At 48.4% G+C, this 24,911-nt stretch overlaps 1 protein-coding gene across 3 annotated transcripts; it reads left to right on the top strand.

Annotated features, from left to right (window-relative positions):
* Positions 1-210: 210 nt before the first annotated feature.
* On the top strand, positions 211-23,142 carry LOC144097331 (galactosylgalactosylxylosylprotein 3-beta-glucuronosyltransferase sqv-8-like). 3 transcript variants are annotated; one of them, XM_077630071.1, is made up of 6 exons: positions 211-277; positions 9,323-9,406; positions 10,927-11,150; positions 13,986-14,153; positions 16,701-16,997; positions 23,022-23,142. In XM_077630071.1, exons 2-6 carry the CDS (start codon positions 9,325-9,327, stop codon positions 23,139-23,141), a joined length of 891 nt encoding a protein of 296 aa, XP_077486197.1. In that variant the 5' UTR covers positions 211-277; positions 9,323-9,324; the 3' UTR covers position 23,142. The 3 variants fall into 3 exon arrangements, with proteins under 3 accessions (XP_077486197.1, XP_077486195.1, XP_077486198.1); XM_077630069.1 differs by having other exon boundaries at positions 9,323-9,457; XM_077630072.1 differs by lacking the exon at positions 16,701-16,997 and having other exon boundaries at positions 9,323-9,457.
* Positions 23,143-24,911: the final 1,769 nt, after the last annotated feature.

Genomic DNA, 24,911 nt, shown 5'->3' with positions numbered 1-24,911 from the left:
CGCATGTCCAAACAAGGCTAGATTGATTCTATTCCGGATGACTCATATCTCTTGAATTCATTTTATTTTTCCCAATTTTTTTTTTATCTTGATTCAGTCTTCTGACGTTTTCTTCCCCGCGCAAATGCTTCATTGGCATTCTACCCTATACCTTGACCAATCCCCCCCACGTGGGTATGTGCCATATTACTTGAGGAGAAGAAGAAGAAGAAGAAGAAGACTGCTTCCTTCATTGTATGTGCCATCTTTTGATAGGCTAACCACAACAACATTGCAGGTAAGCCTCAGCAGCGCATTTCTTTGCAGGGATACCGGTATAAGGGGCATTTTCTAGGTCGAACGGAGCCACCACATAGAAAACGTCACGGCCCACAAGTCTCGCGTTCACTGCTGCCCGAAGAAATTGTTGTGGGAAGGTCAGGGTTAGCACTGAACTCAACCGCAACAGCCCAGCGTCTTACATAGTATACTGTTCTTCTTTGCTGTGTTCTACGCCCTAATGCAAGGCGTGCACTGCCGACCATCGCCCGTGTATGTAATCGACAAGATCTCTTCTCGCTTAGCCCCTCCGTGTCGGTTTCACCCTGTAAATCCCCGCTGCAAATTCATAAATTCCTGTTACATTTTACTCCTAACCGTAATCAAGCAGCTGCTTGGTTTTTTTACTGAAACGCAGTTGCATGCTTAAGCGTATAGGTACACTGTACTTACTGGGTGTATTGCGAGGGCTGGGTCTACTGCTGTACTTAAGTTAAGTGTAGTAGTGAACGGATTAGAATCTAAGGCAGCGGATGACGTTGACCAAAGAACACATGCTGTTTATTTTTGACGAGGTGGCCCATAGGCAAATTGAAGGAGCGCTTTGTACTCTCGCAGCACTGGGGTCGCGCCCCGAATATTTCACAGTTTAATGTTGAGCGTATGATCCGAAAGCGAGCACAGCGGCTCCCTTCAGGCGAGAAACTTGTTCCGCAAAACTGCGATGCAGTGTTTGGCCATCATTTTTGTCCGCGGCTTTGCTTGCCGAAAGGCGGCCCTGTTTCAGTAACAGAAGGCAGGCTTAAAATGCAGCGCTTTTGCTTTTGTTGCCATATCTTTTCTCTCCAGCTAGGTGCTGTACTTTTGGCCTAATTAATGTGGCGGCCTTATTACTAGCGAATCCAGCTCGAATATTGCTTAACACAGCGAAATGAAAAGTTAAGAGCGGACTACAGCCTCTCTCCGAGCGAAGCTGGCCTATGCAGGCTCTATGTATACAGTATACAGGGTGCCCTCCGAGCATCACAAGAGACGATCTTCGCGCTTCATAGATAAGCGGACAACGCTCTGAAAATTGGTTTTTGAGGAAAAAATGACGCAGTGTGTGTATCACATCTCGGTGGGCATTCGAATTCCACGCCTTGAGGGAGGGAATAAAGGAGGGAGTGAGAGAAGAAAGGAAGAAAGATGTGCCGTAGTGGAGGGCTGCGGAATAATTTAGACAGACAGACAAAGAAACTTTATTTTTGCAAGTGAGTATAGACTCTGCTGGGTCCCTGGACCACTGCGCGGTCCTGCACTGCATCATGTTGGTCATGTCGGGACATGACGTCGGCAGCCCGAGCCACCGCAGCAAGCTGCGATGTCGGGTCTGCAGACGTGAGCAGGACCTCCCAGTCCTGCCAGCTCGAGATGGCGTGCTGTCCCTGCGGGGGAGGTTCAGCAGAGCAGCCGAAAAGGATGTGATAGAGTGTGACGTGAGGGTCACCGCATAGGGAGCATGCAGAGAACGTGCCACAATAGTGGGATAGCAGCTGAGGGGATGACAGAGAGCGTCTGGAGAGGATCTGTTGGGAGTGCGTAAGAAAGGGGTGGGGAGGGGGTAAGTCCGTTGGCCAAACGGGGTATTTCCGTGAGCTCTGCAAAGGTGTGCGCCCGCTCCATCGAGAATCCTGGATCGGGACTGTCCTGAGCCCGGCAAACCGAACTTCGGGCCATTTTATCGGAACACCTCGATTCGAGGGTTCCCAGAGTGAGCCGGCATCCACTGAAGCTCTACTCTGCGCGGTAAATTTTGGGTAGGGGTGTTCAACAATTGCCAGGAAGGGGTGTGAATCCTGCCTCTGGCAAAGTTGGACAGAGCCGTTTTGAAGTGGCTGAAGATGTATTGGGCGTCCGAATGTGCAAGGTCTAGGGCGACGGCGGTATTTTCTGCCTCCTCGGGCGTATAGCCCGAGGAAAGACGGTGAGTTATGCGGTGGGGTAGGGTTTGATTGTAGGCAACTGCTACCGCTTCATGCACTGTACATGCGGCGTCTACCCAGATTACACCGTGGGCTTGCCCGTAATGCTTGTGGAGGGTATTAGCGCATGCTACGCGTCGAGGGATATAGTATTGGGGATGGACGTTTCGAGGAAGGGGTTTCACAACGAGAGGTGTATGGATGTGTCGAGAGATGGCTATATGGGTTTACTGGTTAACGGGCATACTGATGCGAAGGCAGGAGAGCACATGGCAGCCAGTGGCGGTTGCGGCAAGTCTAAGGTACTGTGTCTGAAGGTACGCTTCAACTTGCTCCTGAATGGTGTTATGCATGCCTAGTGCAAGTAGTCTGGCTGTACTAGTGCTACAAGGTAGATTTAGGGCTGCCTTAGTCGCAAGGCTGATCATGGCGTTCACGCGTTCGGTTTTCGAGCGGTTAAATTTCAGATATGGGGTTGCGTACAGAATGCAGCCCACGTGGGGATCTTGAACGTGCACTGACATCGCACAGCACACGGGCGCCGTTTGCGTTTTGCTCCATCAAAACACGGCCGCCGCGACCGGGTTCGAGCCCGGGAATTCTGGCTCAGTAGCCGAGCGCTTTAACCACTGAGCTGCCGCGGCGGGTCAGACAAAGCTTTCTACACTGCTCATGATTCTGGTTTGCTGCAGTGCACAGTTGAGGTCTTGAGACGCATTTGCAGTGTCACCAGCTTCCCTACGCTTCGCAATGAGCAACTTGAATTATTCGTCTGATATTTCAAGCAGGTTATGGACGTACGAAAAGGAAAGCCTCAAATGCGGTCGCCTCGGTACCGGCGCTATGTGGCTTCGAGGATAGTGGCAGTTCATCAGCTGGTAGCCTTTCAGGGAACCACTGTAATGATCAGCAGCTGGATTATATATACACATCAAAAGCGTCTGTAGGCTGCGCGACTCACAAGGTCGAGAGCATAAGACAGTACACAAGGCAATATGTGACATCGTACTGAGCCTGAAACCCCTCGGTATAGAAGTAGGCTCATGTTTGATTTTTGGCCGATGGCCCGATGCAACCCTTAAGAACATTAGTTCAAAGTCACGTGAGAGCGATAAGCCAATCGTGCAGAGCATACCAACGCCACCTAGGGTTTCATCACGCTAAGGTTGTCGCAAAGACCGCTCGTGGTCGTAACTAGTACTATTGGGCAAATGTGGTCGATAAGTTGACGACCGACAGCGGTGCATTTGTAATTGCACTAACGCTGTTGGAAGAGTTCCTCACAGTCTTAGCAAATTGCGTGGGAGAGTAGGCTTGCGTACCTCGCTCGCGGAAGGTGACGAAGACAACGTTGCGCCTACTAGTTTCTTTTGGAGCAATATTAATTATATTCGAAGACACAAAGTGCGGCCCGACCAACGCCGACATAGGAAGCCGTCCGTTAGAAGCCACCTTGAAACTATAGACTTGCCATCTTCGTCAATGGTGCCTGAAACTCGGTGGTCGCTCTCCGCCAGATCAAGCAGGCCCCGCTAGATCTGGGCGATGACGAGAGTCGACTCGTAGCACTATAGCTCCAGGTGTATGTGTCCTCCTTGTTCTCGTCCGCTGTCTGCCAGCGCTGTACTTCTTGTAATGATTGTTAACCAACTCGCCCAGCAGCACACCTTGCTCAAGGTCACCACCTCCGCGGGGTTCTTCATCTTCTGTCCACAGTGACCCGTGGGGAGAGACCGCGTCCTACTCCTGCCGCTCCCATTCTGAGTAAAGGGAAGATGGGGCGTTTGTTTTCCCCGGCGTCATCAGACACAATCCCCCTCTATTGTGGGCGCCTGCCGGAATGGATTAGAGTTGAGCTTGGGGAGACCCCTTCCTTCACGCAACAAAGGGGAGAGACGGCGCTGCCGCCGCCGCTGTCTGGAGTCGGCGACGCGCCTTCGCGAGGATGACGGCGTTGCAATTGCTCACGGGACACGCGGGCTATGGCCTGCGTTGCTCGTAGGACAGTCACAGCAATGCACAATCCCTCCATCGGAAACTCTGGTTGTACTCAGTCCTGTGGAACGGGGATACGCCTTCTGACGAAGACGGCTGTAGCTCCTTGTCACCGGCACTCTTTCCTGAAGAAGTTGTCTACTGGTCCAGACGACGCAGCAGCTGAAACATCCTGCTTGTGCCTCAGAGAGATGATGTGCTTTGTTACGACTGAACGTCCACAACGCGCAGCCGAGAAGCTAGTTCCGCATTTACCAAAACGGACTTCAAGCTTCGATTTTGTCTCCTTGACCAGCGGGAGCTTTTTAACTAGCTGCTCGCGAATATTGCTCTTGCTTTCCAGCATTACCTTAAAAAGCTCGGAGAATAAAGTTTGAGCCGAGACAATCCTTCGCACCGCTCAACTGGCTTAACGAACGGAACTGGCTTCGTCAAGTGCGAATTTGGGTTTGACTATGGGTCGTGAGCTAAATCGGACCATTGGGCTGCAAATGACGACAGTCATGCAGACGCAGCCAGATTGTCGAACCCACAGCTACGTTTCGCTTGTCCAATATGAAAGAATGGGTAGGAAGTCTCGAGAAATCAATCATCGTCCTCAGGTAGTTGCGAGTCAGAGGTTGTTTTGTAGTTTTTAGTGCATCATAAAGTGGTCATCACTTGACCACTGCACCAGGAGTGGTAGGTACTAGCAAGACTCCCAGGGATCAATGAATGTATAGGATGAGCAATTCCGCATACATGGACATTGACCCATTATCGCTATCCGAGCAACTGCCATCCGTGAACAGTGTAACCGAAGTGGAAACCGAACAGCTCGCGCACCTAATTCGCATGGGGCCTAACTACGTAGTCGAACATCAGTTTTGTTCGCAGCCCCTGGTTCTTTTACACTAGTAGTTATAAACAGTGATCGTTACCAGCTAGCGCATATCTGCACTAACACGTACAGCACGGGTCCCAAAATCATATTGCTATGCAGGCCGTATTGAAATAAAATTTGTCTTCCGCTAGCCGGAAAAAGGCAGATAACAGAAAGAGGGAGAGGGGGTCACTAACTTCGTTTCTTAAGGGTCGTGTGAAGAGCTTCAATCGTGTAATGTGTTCAATAAAAAAAAGATAAATGGTCATGTCCAGACGACGTTTTATTCTTTAATCGCTGGAATTACTCTTCAGTTCTAAGCATGCTTCTAGCTTAAGTTTTACAACGCTCAGTAGTGACAAAGCATGCAATATGTGGCCTTCGGTCTTGTGCGGAGACGATTCGCATGGTTTTTCTGAGTTGCTCGTCTGTCATCTTTGAACGCAGAGCCGATTTATTCACTTGCAATACAGAGAATAGGCGCTAAAAAAAAGTATGTGCTCCCGAATATGGAAATGATCTTTGTCGCTTGGTGCCGCAGAGCTGCAATAATTTTCTCTTATAAAGAAGTGTAAAGCTCTGAGACACCTAAGCTTTCAAACTTCAGTCGGAATGTGGTGCTTGCTCTAAATTCAATAAACTGCGCTCAACATCGTCGACTCGCACAGCGAAGGGCACTGAGAAAATTTCAAACTGCATGAATCGGCTGCGGATGTCTTGAGACCGAATTTTAAATTCTTCGTCTAGATTGCGAAGAAAATCTGCGAAAACATCGCAAGAATCTCGGGCAACGTGTCCTAGCGAAATTAGAGTTGGAAAATGGTCCAGCTTATTCGTTTTTATCCGGCGCTGCCAGAGCTGCAATTTGGCCTGCAGTGCACGAACGCCGTCACTCATCTTCGTTGTGATTTTTCTTTTCCCTGGAGTTCTAGATTCAGAATGTTCGGGCGATCACATATGTCTCAGAAATGCAAAGGAACGAAGCCACTTCTCATTTGGCAGCTCAGCAATTTAGCTAATTTTTCTCTTTCAATAGGCTAATAATAATAATAATTGGTTTTTGGGGAAAGGAAATGGCGCAGTATCTGTCTCACATATCGGCGGACACCTGAACCGCGCCGTAAGGGAAGGGATAAAGGAGGGAGTGAAAGAAGAAAGGAAGAAAAAGGTGCTGTAGTGGAGGGCTCCGGAATAATTTCGACCACTTGGGGATCTTTAACGTGCACTGACATCTCACAGCACACGGGCGCCTTAGCGTTTTTCCTCCACAAAAACGCATCCGCCGCGGTCGGGTTCGAACCCGGGAACTGCGTATCAGTAGTCGAGCGCCCTAACCACTGAGCCACCGAGGCGGGTTTCAAGAGGCTGTCGATTTCTCATCTTAGGGAAAAGAATGTCTTCGGCAGTTTCCTACGGCACAGCCAGTGCACATCCACATGCTATAGTCTCTCATTATGATTGCATTGTTGTTCTTGTAAATGATAGGTGAACTGACTGTGGTTGAGCGCTCTTCCAGGAATAAAGCTCACAGCACCGAGCACAATATCCGTGACATATTTTACACTCGTGCTGCATTGTGCTTCCTGGATGAGATGAAGTGCACGGCTACAAACTGTTCACTGATTTCGAGCCCTTCAAGCTTCGTTTGGAAACATTCTACAGGACCGCTCCTGCTTCCGACCATTCATGGAACACTGTAAGTTGCCACACACACCATCCGCTCCCACTGCATGTCGGTGCGTTCGACAACTCCTTCAGGCATAAGAATGATGCCCGCACCTGTAGTGGTGCCTTTCATCGGGACAATGTCCAGTATGTCTTCCATACTGTGATTTTTGTCTACGCCCCTAATGAAGATTGCGCAGTGTACGTCATCTTTATTGTCAGTGCTTTCGTCAATGGCGAGAGAAAAGGCTTCGAAGCTCAGAAATCTGTTCACAAATACGTTTCCAATACCGTGCCCTATCCCAGTAATTCTCTCTGTAAACGGGTTGGGTAAAATGCTTCTTTTTGAATTCCTTTTACATGCTGGGACAGATTTCGTCCGCGGCTTCAAGCAAATCGTTTTTCACAAATAACACATCGGTGAAAGGGTTTGCAGATTTTGCATTGAGATGGGAAGTAATGGAGCTTGATCTCACCGTTTCTTCAGCTGTTTTGGCAGGTTTTTGGCAAAATTCGTGCTGTTTTCCGAGTGGCGCATTAAGTTGATCCTCATTGCAAGCTCTGTAAGCTTACAGTTAGAGCTTACAGCAAGACAGTTTTCGAAATTAGGTAGAGAAGCTGAAGGCAGCAGGATATCAAACTTATCTTCTAATCTCTACCTCAGAGAAGGGGCTAAATGTCAAAATATTTTGAGTTCAGGCCGCCGTGGAGCCACTGAAAAGCCAAAAGAAGAAAAATAAATGTCGCTGTTTTTCCGTACTTAGGATTTCACAACCTCAAGACGGTGGGTTCACGCTTCAGTAGTAATGTTTTTCTGCACCCGATAAGCTCTCAAAACTTTGTCACATGGTAAATTCTTCCACTTCAAGCAAGGCGAGCTGCGCCGAGAACCGTCAAAAAAGGTTTGTAGAGTGCACTGACAATGTTGTATACAGGATTCCGCTGTCATGTGTTAAACACTACACGGAACTAACAGGAAGATGTCTCAGTGACCAGCTACCGGAACACAATAACAACGTGAGCAACACCGAGGCCGGTCACCTGGGCATTCATTGCAGGGACTGCACGGAAGAAACAGAGGAGGAAAAGAAGAAACCACGTTACCCCATTTTCAGCCAGTGCGATGTTTTGAAAGATAGCTGCATCAAAGTCACAAGAGATATTATTGAATCCTTCGAAATTCATAGACGCCAAGATCGATTCGTAAACACCGCCTCAATAGCACTCTCACATAATGAACTGCGCTGTCTTGAAAGTCGTAAAGAAAATACGCACAGCTGGCCATGTGTCACTGTTGGCGCGCACAGAGCTCTTGTGGTCATTCTTCTCACTTGTATGCGTATGCATTTTCATCTGAAATTGTTCGCCACAGTATTTAAGCAGTGGCAAACCCTCAATAAAGATCAGTTGTAAATTCAGCGCCGTGTCTGTAAACAGATCTCTTCCTGGTTTTGGATTGGAAAACATTTAATTCGTCAGAAAAGGCAGAATGCAGACGATCCGTGCTAGGTGGCTATCAGTCCACGGCTGACAGCGATCTGGGTAGCCCATTCAATTACCCGGGTTTGAACTCCCAGTTTGAGCTGACCAACACGGTCTCCCACTGCTCGAGAGTAGGAACCTGTATTAGAGATTTTTGCGCTGTAACGATAATTAAAACACGCGCTAGAGGCGCAAGACGGGTTTTATTCGTTTCATACATCCATGGTTTCATGAACAATTACCGCCCTCTACTGCTAAGAATTGCAACTAATGCAATTGCCGACCGTGACTCGTCTCAGGCTGTGGAAGGAACGCAACATCGGGCCGGGCGAGTGTGACTCGTCATTGGCGATAATGGTACAACTTCTCATTAGGAGTACAGCTCGGAGTTGATGGTCAAATGGCAAGTGCAGCGCTTTTTGAGAATACGCCTGCTTCATAAGATTGGCGCCCTCTACTCCCCTACTCGTGAAGCGCTTTGTGTTTTCGAGAAAGCACTCTTTTCCGTCATTTTTGTGTCTTTTCCGGGACGCGGACCAAGTAGATGCCGATGTTCACCACCCGCGCATGCTCGGCCTTTCCGCGTAATAAAGGTCTGCTCTCTCGTGTGCATACCACAACCCAACAACACAACACCAGCGACCCCAATCACTCCAGGAAGCATAACGCACAATTTGCGAGACAAAGTCTACAGCCGAATCCACCAAACTCGTTGACTGCCGGGATCCGGGTTGCCGTACTTCTGCTCCTTGCCAGGCTGTGCCAAGGATGACGTCATTGTGCAAAGGGTTGGCCCTAAAAATCGCATGTTTGACACCAGGAATCCGGAGGATGGTTTAGCAAGAAAACCAAAGGGTTTTCAGTTGTGTCGTTTGGAAACACATACTATTGACTTTGAAAAGAACTTACGATACCAACTTTATTGTTATCTGTTAGCACTGTAAGACAGGCAATTGGGCTTTGATGGCCCAGCGGCCAGTGCAGACGAAAAAATTGTCGTAATTTCCGCTTAGCAAACGTTGTAAGGACTGCTGCAAGTGGTGGCCAGCTCCGCGCATAATGAATATACGTTTTTGTCCGCCCTGTTTGTCCGCAGCCATGCTATTTCGGCCCTTCCGGTTTCCGCGGAGGACAACGACCGTCTTTTGCTCTGCAGCTACCTTCCTGCTGTTGCTCTTTGGTAAGCGGAGGAGTCTACCACGCTTCCTGAATTGCAGCAAACTGCAAGCGGGTACGTGCTACAGGTAATCATTAGTCGTGAATAGGGTGGTCTGCGACTTACAACAAAGCGCACCAACGTACTTTGTCGCTAAACAAGGAATCGACATGTCAAAGTTCTTTTACTGTTCATCATATGGGAGAAAATGATGGTTCATGTTTGACTCATTAACTCCTATGGAATAGCACCGCAAGCGAAGGCACCTACGCCTCTATTTTTTTTGCTTATCTCATATACATCATCATCAGCCTGACTACACCCACTGCAGAGCAAAGGCCTCTCCCATGTCTCTCCAATTAACCCTGTCCTTTGCCAGCTGCGGCCGCCGTATGCCCGCAAATTTCGTAATCTCATCTGCCCACCTAACCTTATGCCGCACCCTGCTACACTTGTCTTCTCTTAGAATCCACTCCGCTACCCTTAATGACCAGCTGTTATCTTGCCTCCGCATTACATGCCCTGCCCAAGCCCATTTCTTCCTCTTGATTTCGACAAGGATGTCATTAACCCGCGTTTGTTCCCTCACCCACTCTGCTCGCTTCCGGTCTCTTAACGTTACACGTGTCATTTTTCTTTGCATAGCTCGCAGCGTTGGCCTTAACTGAAGCTGAACTCTATTCGTTCAAGAGGGGAGTCAGCCGGGCCAGTTGGTTCATAATTCTTTCTGTCTTTTCGTTAGCCTCCACGTTTCTGCCCCATAGTTGAGTACCGGTAAGATACAGCTATTTTATACTTTCTCTTAACGGATATAGGTAAACTGCCCTTCATGAGGTGAGAAAACCTGTCATATGCGCTCTACCCACCGGTGATACAACGGGTACAAGCTTTCCCTGGCCTGGTGCCCGGCTTATTAGGGATGAAATGGTTGGAAAATGGGTCGTTGACCCCACCTTGAGTAATCGTAACTACCTTGCGCCATGGCGCTCTTTGGCCATAGATGCCCTTGCGTCATAAAAATCCATAATCATCATCATCATCATCATCATTATCAACATTCTTATTCTTTTGGTTCCTTGAGCGCAGAACATTGAGCAATGAATATTTCCGTCTTGGACGCCTTCGAAGCTCAAGGCACTTGCAACGCATGCTGTGACGTAATGGTAGCATGTGGTGCTTCCACTTGGTCGTATCACTAGTTAATCCTGCTCTTTTGTCACCTTTGCAAAACTCCTGCGCCTGTACGTTGATTGCAAGTCTTAAAAATGAGCTTCCTTTCTGTCGCACCACTCCCTTCGTGTATTTTAACTTCTTGTGATATCCCAAGAGAAGGAAGCATATCAGCGCACTTTACGGCAGCCAGGTGAGCGGCTGATTTAGGTAGCATGGAGGATAGGGCGGCCGAAGATGCGCAGGATAAGATTGGATGCCAGTGGCAGGGAAGTTTCTCCTTGAAGCACATACACGTAGTGGGCCTACGATGATGCTCATTATGAAACTCGGGAGGTCTATTTGAGTTTACTGACGAATGCTGCCACCTGCAGAGGTGGTACCGGACCCATCCTCGTGGAGCTCTGAGGAGCCACTCAGCGTCTACGAGAGCGCCGGGCCAGTGAGGACAGCAGACGCCACGGTGTACGTGGTTACGCACACATACCTCCAGGCTACTCAGGCTCCCGATCTAATGAGGCTGTCGCAGGCGCTCATGTTGGCCCAGGCGAACATCTTCTGGGTCGTCGTCGAGGCCGCCGACCAGCCGTCCCAAACGGTGCGAGTGCTACATGGAGAGATATGGCAGCTCATAGCCTCCTATATTTTCTATGCCTGGACATGGACGCCAAGGTCAATGGATACCGATCGTCGCACTTTTCGTCAATGCGGCGAGCTCCGCTTCTCGGCGATAGGCAAAAGTAGGCGTGCGGCGATGAATGAGGCGCTCGCAACGATGAGGGGCTCGCATCGGAGAACACCTCAAATCTCGTTCATCTCCTAGTTCATCGCGGCGCGCATAGTCTTGCCGCTGGCCGTGATAAGACGCTCGTATCGCAAACAGACAACGCTCTCGCAACAGAGAGATTGATGTGCGTGCGAACCAGCAGCACGCGCCCTTTGGCGCGTAGTGAAACCCTCTCCTTACCTCCTCACACTTCAACCACGAGGAGTGCTGGTAGCCTTGACTAGTCTTGAACAACCGCTTTTGAGCCGATGCCCAGGCATGGAAAATATTGGAGGCTATGGGCAGTTTCATCCAGAATCACGCCCTCAAATGCATGCAAAAGAAAAGAAAAAAACATGCACCGTCTATACTGGCAGGCTGTCGCTGTTTCAACAGGACAGGGACAAAATGGAGACGAACACCGCCGACGAGTAAGTGCTATACACTAATGAGATAAGGGGTGGAAAGGAAGATAGGAAAGGGTAGTCACAGATCACGTGAGTCAGAGTTTAAGCGCTGTGTGCAATCGTGTCAATGCGTGGAAAGCATCCAGTTCTGTTCCTGTCCTGTCTGATCAGCTACGCCGAAACCATCCTGACATGTAACCACTATCCCATTTTCGACGTCCGTTGTTTTTCCTTACGCCCTCATCCGGGGGCGGTAGCAGTGAAAATGGCTCTTCGCTTCGCTCCCTTTCACCCCTCTCCCCTCAAAGAAAGAACCTGAATAGCATTCTCACTGACGACTGGGTAAACACCAGGGCTCTCTCTCGCGAGGTGCAACTCCGCTTACGTCGCTGATATTTACCGTATTACCTATTTGCTAGTAAGCTACAGGTATGAAACCATGACACGGGAGATAGAAGAATTTGTCCAACAGGTATGATAAAACCTTCTGCCCAATGTATTGCTGGGCTGCCTTCTGGACGAAACGCACTTTTCTTCACAGGGCCCAATGCAGCGTCCACTGAGCTTAACTGCGAACTCTAATGCGCAAGTCGAGGGGATCAGCTTACGCCCGGCGCTGGGTGACAAATGCTTTGTTTCTTTTTACTAGGGGAGCATTTATTAAAAAGGATTGAAAATAAAACGTCCTGTCCCCTGCCATTTATGTATAACGAGCTTAAATTAGTAAAAACAAAAAGAAGGCTAGCTAAAAAAAATTCACAGAGCAGCAAGTTCTAAGAAAAAAACAAAATTGTGAATAAGAGATTAAGACAGTCACGAAGGATGGGGCTCAAGGCAAACAATTGAAAAAAGCGTGTACTAGTAAACGATATAACTGTTTTTTTTTTGCTGCGTTGGCTTTTGAAATGAAATTTGTATATATATAGGAGATGCTGCGGAGATCTGGCTTCGGGATGCCTGTTCTTGGTGGGTCCGTCCTCGTTTCGCTGTTGCTTTGGATTTGGAGAAAATTTTCTGGAACAGAATCTAACAATATAATTGATCCCTCCACCCTTATGCTTATTTCGCGGATGCTGATTTGAGCCTAGAAAGAATAATAGATATGACAGTTCTGGCATATGCGTCGAACCCGGTTATAAAGAGCCAGCCGCTGAAACATCAGCACGGCTGAGACCACAAGTTTCGGGCGTGTCACTACGCCATTCCTCCAGAGCGCAGAGCCATTGCAGGCGCCGCGGTGTGCAACGCTTCATATCGGCACACCGCCCAGAAGTTCCTTGAGTAGCTAAAAGGACAGCCTTTTAATGCCATGGAGCTCGCACGTGCGTGAGATAATGTGCGGATTTAAGCATGGGTTCTGTGGGGTCACATGATGAAGGCAGGGGAAGGCGGTCATCTGTCGCTTTTATGTATCTGGGTCATATGATGGAGAAGAGCTGAAACGTGGTCAGAACAGCAATGTGCACTGTTCGGCTCGATGCGCTTTCCGTATACCATCTTTAGAGCCGGCCACGGAGAAAGACTATATAGGAGCGGAAACTCCGCTGTCTGCGGCGACCAGAAAAGGTCACAAGCCCACGGCGCCACTATCATGCTGGCGGCGCCTGGCGGCTTGAAAAGAAACTACTGCATTTTGGTTGCCAGGGCAACCGGTTGAGCGTGTTGCTCCCGTTCAGCCGTGCGCGCGTATGCTCACCTTCTCCCTGCAACACTTGTAACCACTTTTGCAATTTCGAACAAAACACCTGTGTCCCATCTTAGTCTAGCAAACTCCTAAGGAGGCTGCACTGCGCGTAGCAGCGCTGTTAGTATTACGGCCCTCGAACAGACACCAACAATACCGCCCCTGTTGCGGTTTGACTTAATTAAGGGCGCAGACATACAACGTCGCGGCGTGCCCGCTGAAGCAAACACCCGTGTCGTCTGCTTTGAGCGCGCTCCGCCAAAGCCGCCTGCCCGGGCGCTGCTTTTTTTTTTTTTTGCTGCGGCTTCAACGAGGCGCCGCATGGCGCCGCCACTGCATACGACTCCGTCGGCGCATGACTATCTGGTCGCCTGCGCTCGCTCGCGCTGACGGGAGTTTCACCTCCTATGTAGTCTTGCTCCGTGGAGCCGGCGTATGCCTCTCAATTCCAAATCTCCCTCAAACCGCCCACTGCCCTGAGCACAGAGAGCGATTCACGTGTGGACCGTCACATGTGATCGTTACGGCTGTGGCTAGTAGTGCGGCCACTTCCTGACAAGTGATGTTCGCTTGCAGGTGCGCCACATTGTACGTCGTTCGGGCTTGGCCGCTGTCCACCTGGCAAAAAGACCGTCCTCCACGATGAATGCGGCACTGGCCTGGCTGCGCGCCAACGCCACCCTCCCCGGCGTGGTGTACTTCGCCAACGAGCACCACACGTACGACCGGCGCATATTCGCCCAGGTGAGTTCGCGGGCAACTCTTCTGCCCAGTGTCTGCAGCTGCTGAATTTCACTAAGCGTCCCTCCCTTTAATTTTTCGCGTAAATTAATTCTCATAAAAGTACACTGCCTTTTTTTTTCCTGTCATGCGTCCCGGCTAGCTCACACCATTTTAAATAACGCCTTTGGCCCATAAGGATTAAAACTGCAAAATAGAAGTTAGACGTTGGTTTTCATGCTGGTATTTCTTGGCGTAAAGACAAAACAGACAAAAAAGCTTCATTTTAGCTAAAGGTTACCATCTTCTGTCTTACGTGTTTAAAAATGTGATAATCAGTTTGCTGATAATTACTCATCCTACCTTACATTACCTTACCCTACCCTACCCTACCTTATCTTACCTTACCCTATTCTAGCTTACCTTAACTTACCCAACCCTACCCTACCTTACATTACCTTACCTTACCCTACCCTACTCTACCATACCGTACCCTACCCTACGGTACCCTACCCTACCCTGCCCTAGCTTACCTTACCTTACCTTACCTCACCCTTACCGTACCTATGCCTGCCTATGCCTACCTATTGCTGCCTGCCTGCCTGCCTGTCTGTGTCTGCAGGATAGTTATCTCAACGCTTCTCAGCATCTCAGCATTCCAGCGCGCGCACACACACACACACACACACACACACACACACACACACACACACACACACACACACACACACACACACACACACACACACACACACACACACACACACACACACACGCACACACACACACACACACACGCACGCACACACACACACACACACACACACACACACACACACACACACACACACACACACACACACACACACACACACACACACACACACACACACACACACACACACACACACACACACACACACACAAAGATTAGATATAGCATGTCTGAATACATAGCGCGAACAATGTGATGGGTTGTAACCAATAAACTGAAGTTATGCACAATCAACACAACACAGAAGCGAACACGTGGCACCGATAACTGTTTAAAATGAGTTTAATAGAAGAGACCGCGTTATGCCAGGAATTAAGTCCCAATGTTCACTAGTACGAGGAAAAAGCTGTGTTTGTAATTATGAGCAAGATCGAAGTTTGGCTTAACATTAAGGCTGTGATGAATTCTGGTTAATCGGAGAATATCAGGGGTAAGATAGACATTAGGTGTGACATGAAAAAGTGAATTGACGATACAGTGAAATAATTTTAGTGAATCCACGTGACGGCGCACGGACAAGGGGGTTAGATTCAAAGCGGATAAGGAACAAGAAGGTTAAAAATGGCGATCATATCGACGATATATGAATCTGATGGCTTTCCTTTGGATGCTCTCGATTTGATCAATTACATTTTGTTTATGGTGATTCCAGAAGTGAGACGCGTATTCAATTACGGGACGAATTAAGGAGTTGTACATAATAGCTTAGTTTCTTTTGGTGCATTAGTTAACGTTCTCCTCAGATACCCAAGTTTTTTCAGCGCTTTAGTACAAATGAAGTTAATATGTTTCGCACAGGACATGTTAGTCGTGAATATAACGCCGAGATACTTACATTCGAAAGTCCTGTGCAATGGTGAATTATTGAAAGCCATAATTAAAAAGTGCAGGGGACGTGCATTTAGTGAAAGACATCACTACAGTTTGAGTAAAATTTATTTTCATTTGCCATGTATTACACCAGGCGCAAGAACTAATAATTGAGGCGTTTAGTTGCAGGTGATCATCTGGCGTGTTAAATACTTGATATAATAGTCATTCGCAGAGAGGCGCATTTGTGATGTGACATGGCGAGGTGAGTCGTTGATGCATATTAGGAATAATAAAGGGCCAAGCACTGACCATTGAGGAACACCAGATAAAACATCGACATGACAGGAGTTAGTAGAATTATAGGGAACAAACTGTCAGCTGTGGGAAAGAAAACTAGCAATCCAAATAACCAAGCAAGAATTTTTTTTAAATGGCGTTTAGTTTGCACAGGAGATTAGAATGTAGTACAGTGTCAAAAGCTTTAGAGAAATCTATATGGCGTCCACCTGGCCTCCAGTACCGAGGAGGGAGGAAAGGTCGTGCACAAATTCCATTAGCTGTGTTACCGTGCTGAAACCTTGTCTTAATCCTGATGAAAATTTTATAGCACATTGTTAGATTCCAGAAATTCTACTATATGTTTCTGTATTATGTGCTCTAATATTTTACACGAATACGACGTAAATGGGATTGGTCTTTAATTCGATTGGAGCAGTTTTTTATCGGATTTGAACAATGGAAGCACCTTCGCTATCTTCCGGGACGATGGCACTGCACCAGAGGTTAGCGACTCACGGAAGATTATGGTTAGATATTGAGCAGTCCATAATGCATAGCGAACAAGAAATAAGTTGATTATACCATCAGACCCAGTCGATTTTTTGCGTCCAATTTCAGTGTCAAGTTAAGCACACCCTCTTCACTAATTGTGATGGTGTGACGATGCAGTGCACTCGACCACCGAACTACGTCCTTCACTGCAGATGGCACGGGTGCGCCGCGTGGGAGTCTTCCCGGTGGGCCTGATCGCAGAAAACGCCCTCAGCTCTCCGGTGGTGTCTAGGCAGGGTGTCGTGGTGGGGTTCCATCACACGAGATCCACGTTCACGCATGGCCCCTTTAGCATGGACATGGCCAGCTTCGCCGTCAACCTTGAGTTGGTGCTGTCTGCCCGCTATCCCCGATTGCCTAAAAGGAGGGATCGACAAGCGCACGCTTTACTCGCTAGCCTCGGCGTCCATCGCTACGCATGGGAGCCGCTCGCTTACAACTGCACTAAGGTATACGTGTAGGCGCTGAGACGTCGGGGATTCAGTGGCGTAACCACATTTCCTTTCCGGTACCGATAACGTTGCAATTTTGCCTGATGCGTAGAGTACTCTTTTTGGGCTACACGTGTACGAGACATGCTCGTAAAATAAGAATACACGGCGCGCCATCCGGTTAGCTACGAATTAAGCGAGAGGTGGGGTTGCTGTCAATACGTCATATACGTTACATCTTAAACTTCCCTCTCCTCTCAGGTTTACATTGTTTCATCAGAGCATGGCCGAGTAGCACAGTTTATAAACATTTGCGCTTATCCAAGCTGCTGCCAAATGCGGGCTGCAGTCCGTGATGTGCTTTCTCCATGCACGCAAGAGGTGAACCTTCCGCCATCGTACGCAATCTGACATGAGCTGTTTAGACAGAATCGACAGAATGTCGTCAAGTGGCGCCATGTATTCTCGGAAGGCAGAGCCGTTGTTCACGCCGAAAAACCGAGCGCGAGCCAGTCTGTTCTCACTGATTACTTTGCAAAATTGAAGATTGAATTCCTTTGGTTAAGACAGCGACGAGGAGGCATATTTCATGAAATCGAACTTCGTGAATCTAGACACAGTCACTCTGCTGCATATGGTCGAAACTTGGAACAGTTACGGCAGTGCATTTAAAGCAAACAGCAGAGACTGCGGCAAGTAGCGTACGCCTGCTCCATTAGAGCGCCCGGGTCCATACCGCGTACGCCACAGCCTCGCTTGTGGCCAGATTCAAGTGAAAGGTCTAGGAGCATGCCATGCTTAGCCCGGTCCTGGTGCCCAGAAGGTTTTGCTTGTCTCTGCATCTGAAGAAATATCTCGCCGGAAAATCATTCACCGATAACAAGTTCACGAGAAAAGTCATGACGTAGTATACAGCTAGGGTAGGCGCCAGGCATCCGCGACCATAGGATCCAAACCATGGTGGTCAGCCTAAATAATCGTTTGGATAATGGCAGCAAATTAGTTCGAAAGTTAGGAAATCTAAAATTATTCATTCTTAATTTACTTTTTCTGGGGTAACGTTTTCCAGAGCCGCGCTGGCCTTTGCATCCATTTTCAGGACACGCCTCGTACATCTTTTAAAGGTATAATTCTGCAATGGACAGTCTAACAGGGATTTAAATAATACTCCGTGAAAGTGGGTCTACACTGTACGTAAAAGTTGAATCGGAAATTACCCGCGGTACTTTAGTGGAACGGGGAGTGCATCCTTCTTTCGGACTCGCCTACTTTATGCGGTCTGCAGGTCCCGCGGTAGTTTAGTGGAGCGGGGAGTCCTTACTTCTTTCGGACTCACCTACTTTATGTGGTCTGCAGGTCTCGCAATACTTTAGTGGAGCGGGGAGTCCTTACTTCTTTCGCACTCACCTACTTTATGTGGTCTGCAGGTCCCACGGTACTTTAGTGGAGCGCGGAGTCCTTACTTCTTTCGGACTCACCTAATTTATGTGGTCTGCAGGTCTCGCAGTACTTTAGTGGAGCGGGGAGTCCTTTCTTCTTTCGGACTCACCTACTTTATGTGGTCTGCAGGTCCCGCGGTACTTTAGTGGAGCGGGGAGTCCTTACTACTTTCGGACTCACCTACTTTATGTGGTCTGCAGGTCCCGCGGTACTTTAGTGGAGCGGGGAGTCCTTACATCTTTCGGACTCACCTACTTTATGTGGTCTGCAGGTCTCGCAGTACTTTAGTGGAGCGGGGAGTCCTTTCTTCTTTCGAACTCACCTACTTTGTGTGCTCTGCAGGTCCCGCGGTACTTTAGTGGAGCGGCGAGTCCTTACTTCTTTCAGACTCGCCTACTTTATGTGGTCTGCAGGTCTCGCGGTACTTTAGTGGAGCGGGGAGTCCTTCCTTCTTTCGGACTCACCTACTTTATGTGGTCTGCAGGTCCCGCGGTACTTTAGTGGAGCGGGGAGTCCTTACTTCTTTCGGACTCACCTACTTTATGTGGTCTGCAGGTCTCGCAGTACTTTAGTGGAGCGGGGAGTCCTTACTACTTTCGGACTCACCTACTTTATGTGGTCTGCAGGTCCCGCGGTACTTTAGTGGAGCGGGGAGTCCTTACATCTTTCGGACTCACCTACTTTATGTGGTCTGCAGGTCTCGCAGTACTTTAGTGGAGCGGGGAGTCCTTTCTTCTTTCGAACTCACCTACTTTATGTGGTCTGCAGGTCCCGCGGTACTTTAGTGGAGCGGGGAGTCCTTACTTCTTTCGGACTCGCCTACTTTATGTGGTCTGCAGGTCTCGCGGTACTTTAGTGGAGCGGGGAGTCCTTCCTTCTTTCGGACTCACCTACTTTATGCAGTCTGCAGGTCTCGCGGTACTTTAGTGGAGCGGGGAGTCCTTCCTTCTTTCGGACTCACCTACTTTATGTGGTCTGCAGGTCCCGCGGTACTTTAGTGGAGCGTGGAGTCCTTACTTCTTTCGGACTCACCTACTTTATGTGGTCTGCAGGTCTCGCGGTACTTTAGTGGAGCGGGGAGTCCTTTCTTTCGGACTCATTTAATTTATGTGGTCTGCAGGTCTCGCGGTACTTTAGTGGAGCGAGGAGTCCTTTCTTCTTTCGGACTCACCTACTTTATGTGGTCTGCAGGTCCCGCGGTACTTTAGTGGAGCGGGGAGTCCTTCCTTCTTTCGGACTCACCTACTTTATGTGGTCTGCAGGTCTCGCGGTACTTTAGTGGAGCGGGGAGTCCTTCCTTCTTTCGGACTCACCTACTTTATGTGGTCTGCAGGTCCCGCGGTACTTTAGTGGAGCGGGGAGTCCTTCCCTCTTTCGGACTCACCTACTTTATGCGGTCTGCAGGTCTCGCGGTACTTTAGTGGAGCGGGGAGTCCTTACTTCTTTCGGACTCGCCTACTTTATGTGGTCTGCAGGTCCCGCGGTACTTTAGTGGAGCGGGGAGTCCTTACTTCTTTCGGACTCACCTACTTTATGTGGTCTGCAGGTCCCGCGGTACTTTAGTGGAGCGGGGAGTCCTTACTTCTTTCGGAGTCACCTACTTTATGTGGTCTGCAGGTCTCGCAGTACTTTAGTGGAACGGGGAGTCCTTTCTTCTTTCGGACTCACCTACTTTATGTGGTCTGCAGGTCCCGCGGTACTTTAGTGGAGCGGGGAGTCCTTACTTCTTTCGGACTCACCTACTTTATATGGTTTACAGGTCTCGCAGTACTTTAGTGGAGCGAGGAGTCCTTTCTTCTTTCGGACTCACCTACTTTATGTGGTCTGCAGGTCCCGCGGTACTTTGGTGGAGCGGGGAGACCTTACTTCTTTCGGACAACGCCTACGTTATGTGGTCTGCAGGTCTCGCGGTACTTTAGTGGAGCGGGGAGTCCTTCCTTCTTTCGGACTCACCTGCTTTATGCAGTCTGCAGGTCTCGCGGTACTTTAGTGGAGCGGGGAGTCCTTCCTTCTTTCGGACTCACCTACTTTATGTGGTCTGCAGGTCCCGCGGTACTTTAGTGGAGCGTGGAGTCCTTACTTCTTTCGGACTCACCTACTTTATGTGGTCTGCAGGTCTCGCGGTACTTTAGTGGAGCGGGGAGTCCTTCCTTCTTTCGGACTCACTTAATTTATGTGGTCTGCAGGTCCCGCGGTACTTTAGTGGAGCGGGGAGTCCTTCCTTCTTTCGGACTCACCTACTTTATGTGGTCTGCAGGTCCCGCGGTACTTTAGTGGAGCGGGGAGTCCTTACTTCTTTCGGAGTCACCTACTTTATGTGGTCTGCAGGTCTCGCAGTACTTTAGTGGAACGGGGAGTCCTTTCTTCTTTCGGACTCACTTAATTTATTTGGTCTGCAGGTCTCGCGGTACTTTAGTGGAGCGAGGAGTCCTTCCTTCTTTCGGACTCGCCTACTTTATGTGGTCTGCAGGTCTCGCGGTACTTTAGTGGAGCGGGGAGTCCTTCCTTCTTTCGGACTCACCTACTTTATGCAGTCTGCAGGTCCCGCGGTACTTTAGTGGAGCGTGGAGTCCTTACTTCTTTCGGACTCACCTACTTTATGTGGTCTGCAGGTCTCGCGGTACTTTAGTGGAGCGGGGAGTCCTTCCTTCTTTCGGACTCACCTACTTTATGTGGTCTGCAGGTCCCGCGGTACTTTAGTGGAGCGGGGAGTCCTTACTTCTTTCGGACTCACCTACTTTATGTGGTCCGCAGGTCTCGCGGTACTTTAGTGGAGCGGGGAGTCCTTCCTTCTTTCGGACTCACCTACTTTATGGGGTCTGCAGGTGCGTAGTGCACGCAATAAGTAAATGTGAACGAATATTTTGTGGATAGGAATTCTATTTCAGCTATGCACGTCTGCAGGATCAGACCGCTCAAGCGGCTCAGTGGAAGCCCCACATTCTGGAGGCAACGCTCACTCTCTCTCCGGGTTTCGTCGTCTTTCCCATAATTATTCTCTTGTGCATCTGCACTACTAAAATAGAAGGAAACGAACAGGCGTGCACACCTTATATGTGACGACCAGTGAAATACTCCCACAGATTACTGCACTGCAGGAGCGGGGCGGGTGGCTCGCTGCAAGGCGGAGTCGAAAGTGCTACAGAACTGCGGTCGCTTACTCAACGAGCACCGCACAGCGGGCAAACAAGTATGCAGAGCTGCTACCGACAGCAACCAAATTAAGAAGTGTGGGAGACCACCTGAAGAATAGTACCACACGCAAGGAAGTGAAAGTGACACTGGTATCGGTTATGCAGGTAGTACTAGCCGGACACTGCTAAAGACCGTTCTTGTCAATTTTCTTCCAAATTTCTCTGAAAGTCATTTAGTACTTAGTGATTCTAGATAAAAAAAATGTGTTGCATTGTACTGTTTGAAACTGCGAAAATAAAGGCTTTATGCAGACCGCATTTCGTTCAGTTACCATCAATGGATATTGTCCGTTAACAAGAGCGACGCTCAGGAATTCGACTTAGAACTGAGCGCATAGTGTTGCGTTTCAGTCAGCGCAATGACAAAACCTCAGAATACCTTCGAAGCGTGTTTTTGCTTGTAAGCTTTCGCCTTTATCGAAGCACGGCCGCCGCGACCAGGATCGAACCCGCTGCCTTGCATGCGATCAGCAGCCGAACAAAGCCACTGATCTACCGTGACGCGTTTCAAAATATTGGGTTTACAGTGCAACTACAGCTAGAAAATGTAATTAGCCCCAGACGAATTTTCTCGCTAGCGATGTGACTATAGTTTCGTGCGAAACGTGATAGTTGGCGATGTCTATAGTAGCGGGTACCCTGTTCCCTTCAAGCGAAAGCAGGAGCTGAAAGGTTCACATTATTTGTACTCAAAGCAAATCATTTCAATTTTCTGACAGCGGCTAATTCAAGCAGGGTACTACGAAGGTGGAAGAAAAAGCCTGCCACCGCAAGCCGATCGTCCTGTATTAAGGCGAAAGCCTTTCTTGTCTCATCAGTATGCGCATGACCTGTCCGCACGAAACGCGTACAAGAAGTCTCCGCTTCACCTGTCAATCAAACAAAAAGAAAAAAAATTTAGACGAGGATGGGATACGAACCCACGCGGGCAGAGAACAATGGATATGCAGTCCATCGCCTTAACCAGTCGGCCACTTAGTCCGACGAAACGGGGGGGGGGGGGGTAAAGAAATATGTAACTTGAAACAAACCGGATATAGCGAACACACCGATGTAACGAAGGTGTAATATGCCGTAACTTGAAACCGAAAGTAATTCGAGAAGCGTTAGTGTTGAGCTCGAGAGCTCAACAGGACGACACGAAGGCTTTCGCCTTGATGCACGTAAGGAAACTTATAAGTTCTCCTCTAAATTTTTTTTTCAATGACGAACATGCCGACGCACATCATTCAAAGCGCGCCTGCACATTTAATTCAACTAATGATCGATTTCAATATGGAAATGAACGATTTGTATCTGCCCTGCCCTAGAAGTGGGACTCACCAGCCCGCAGATCTTGAGCTGTTTTTAACGAGCGCCTGAGAGGTGACCACTGGCGCTCGCTTAACGCCATTTCTCTCTTCAACAGGTTTTGGTGTGGCACGCGAAGACGGAGAGCGGGGAATTTCCTCCCAAGAAGATTCTCAGCAACAGAAAACTGGTGGACACTAATATACCGATATTGTATAAGAATGTGGTGGACATATAAACGGAGGACAGCTTTATCAATTTGTTTTTGACGTTTTGTGTGGTTTATTGTCCGTGGCATATATGCCACTTCGTCATCGCGATCATGCAGGCACTGCGTTAAAGCAAGTCCAGCTTTCTCGGGTGAAAATTTTGAAAATCCTAAAATTGTGAGACACTGTTATGAAAATATTGAAGGTAATGGTTCATTATTCTGATATGTAGTAAAATCTTTTTACAGAGTGTTTCCAGCGATTGCATCGAACAGTTTAAGACTGTCATAAAAAACCAATGGGGAAAGCTTTTGACGGCAGCAAAAACCTGAAGATAGAAAAAAAAACAAGACTGCCGTCGGGTGATCTGCGGATATATTGATTTATAGTGAAATCTCACACTATATACAAAATAGAGTTCATAAACAATTTCCCGCGCAAAAGTGCTTTTGTCCAGAATTTCTAGGTAGGGAAAAACGTCAGGTTGGGCTGAACTTCGCCTTTGCTATTGAATACACGAGTAAATGTCGAAACCTTTACTTTTTTACCGACACAACCGCTGAGAAAAAAGTGATTAAATTTCTTATTGAGAGAAGGATGTGCAAAATTTTGTTATTGTAAAAACGATTAAGATGCGGGTTCTGAGATTTGTTTGGATCGGTAACCTTGGGCCAAAATCACGCAAGATCACAGTGACAAAACTTAATTTGTACAAGTCTGCAGCTTTGTAACGAAAACGGATATTAAAACTCGGAAACTTCTCCATCCTAGGTTTTTGAGGCGAAGAATATAGGCAGCTTAATTTACACCTTCTGAATTCTTCTTAGATCGCAGAGAAGATCAGAGATTCCCTGGCTGTGAAAAGGTCATGAATTTTTCAATCCAATTTACACGCCTTTTTCGGGGTGTACTGTATGGCGTAAAGTGCTCAATTCACGCGATGCGCCTGTACTATTGTAAACGTGAATGTTTAAACGCATGGCTGCTTGGAATTGGGAGCATTTTATAAATTCCGAAAAATTTCGAGGTACATTAGTCAATTATAGCAACAAGAGCCTGAATCAAAATTCTGCTTAGTTGTAGAGGCACCGAGGAGAAATTGAAGTTGTCTTATATCTATAGAAAACCAGCTCCTAACCTCAAAAAGGCCACTCCTGCTGAAAACAAAACTTTTGTAAGGTAGAAAAGAGCAAGAACGCAAAAACAGGTATCGCCTCCGCAGGCCGATCTAGCGAGTGCAAGTGCGATGACGAAATAGCCGAAAATACTCCGGATATCTGAGGCTGACAAACGTGCATGAAAATTCTCCTTTTTCGATCATGAAGCTCAGAAGTTTGGTTTTGAAACCACCAGTGCACTTTTATCGCAGAAGGAAGACGGAGAAAAGACAACCTGAATGTTGAAAGCCAGAGATGTACTTGGCAGCGCAACAGGCAGCCAGCTGAGCTGCTGTGTGTTTTGGTGCTTCGCGGCTATGCGATTTGTGTTCCCGCGTGGTTTCGTTTTTGACACGCCTCAATTTAGAAGTGCGGAGCAGCAGAGGAATTCCAAGTGCCCCTCGAAGTGCTCCTCAGACGAAGTTCATGCCGCGGCACGCACCTGTAACGTGGAAAACACCCGTCGCTAGCTAATGTTGCACGATCCTCAACGTTAGCGAATGAGGAGTCCGGCAGCGTGTGCGCTTCGTCAATGTACCTAGACGCTGGGCTTTATGACCAGCGCTACGGGGACTATTATTCCAGAATTTAACTATGTCCGTACGTACCAGTCTCAACTATTCAGTCATGACGGTTGCTGCC

The sequence above is a fragment of the Amblyomma americanum genome, chromosome 7 (assembly GCF_052857255.1).
Source record: "Amblyomma americanum isolate KBUSLIRL-KWMA chromosome 7, ASM5285725v1, whole genome shotgun sequence".
NCBI lineage: Eukaryota > Metazoa > Arthropoda > Arachnida > Ixodida > Ixodidae > Amblyomma > Amblyomma americanum.
This window is presented reverse-complemented; position numbering and strand designations above follow the sequence as displayed.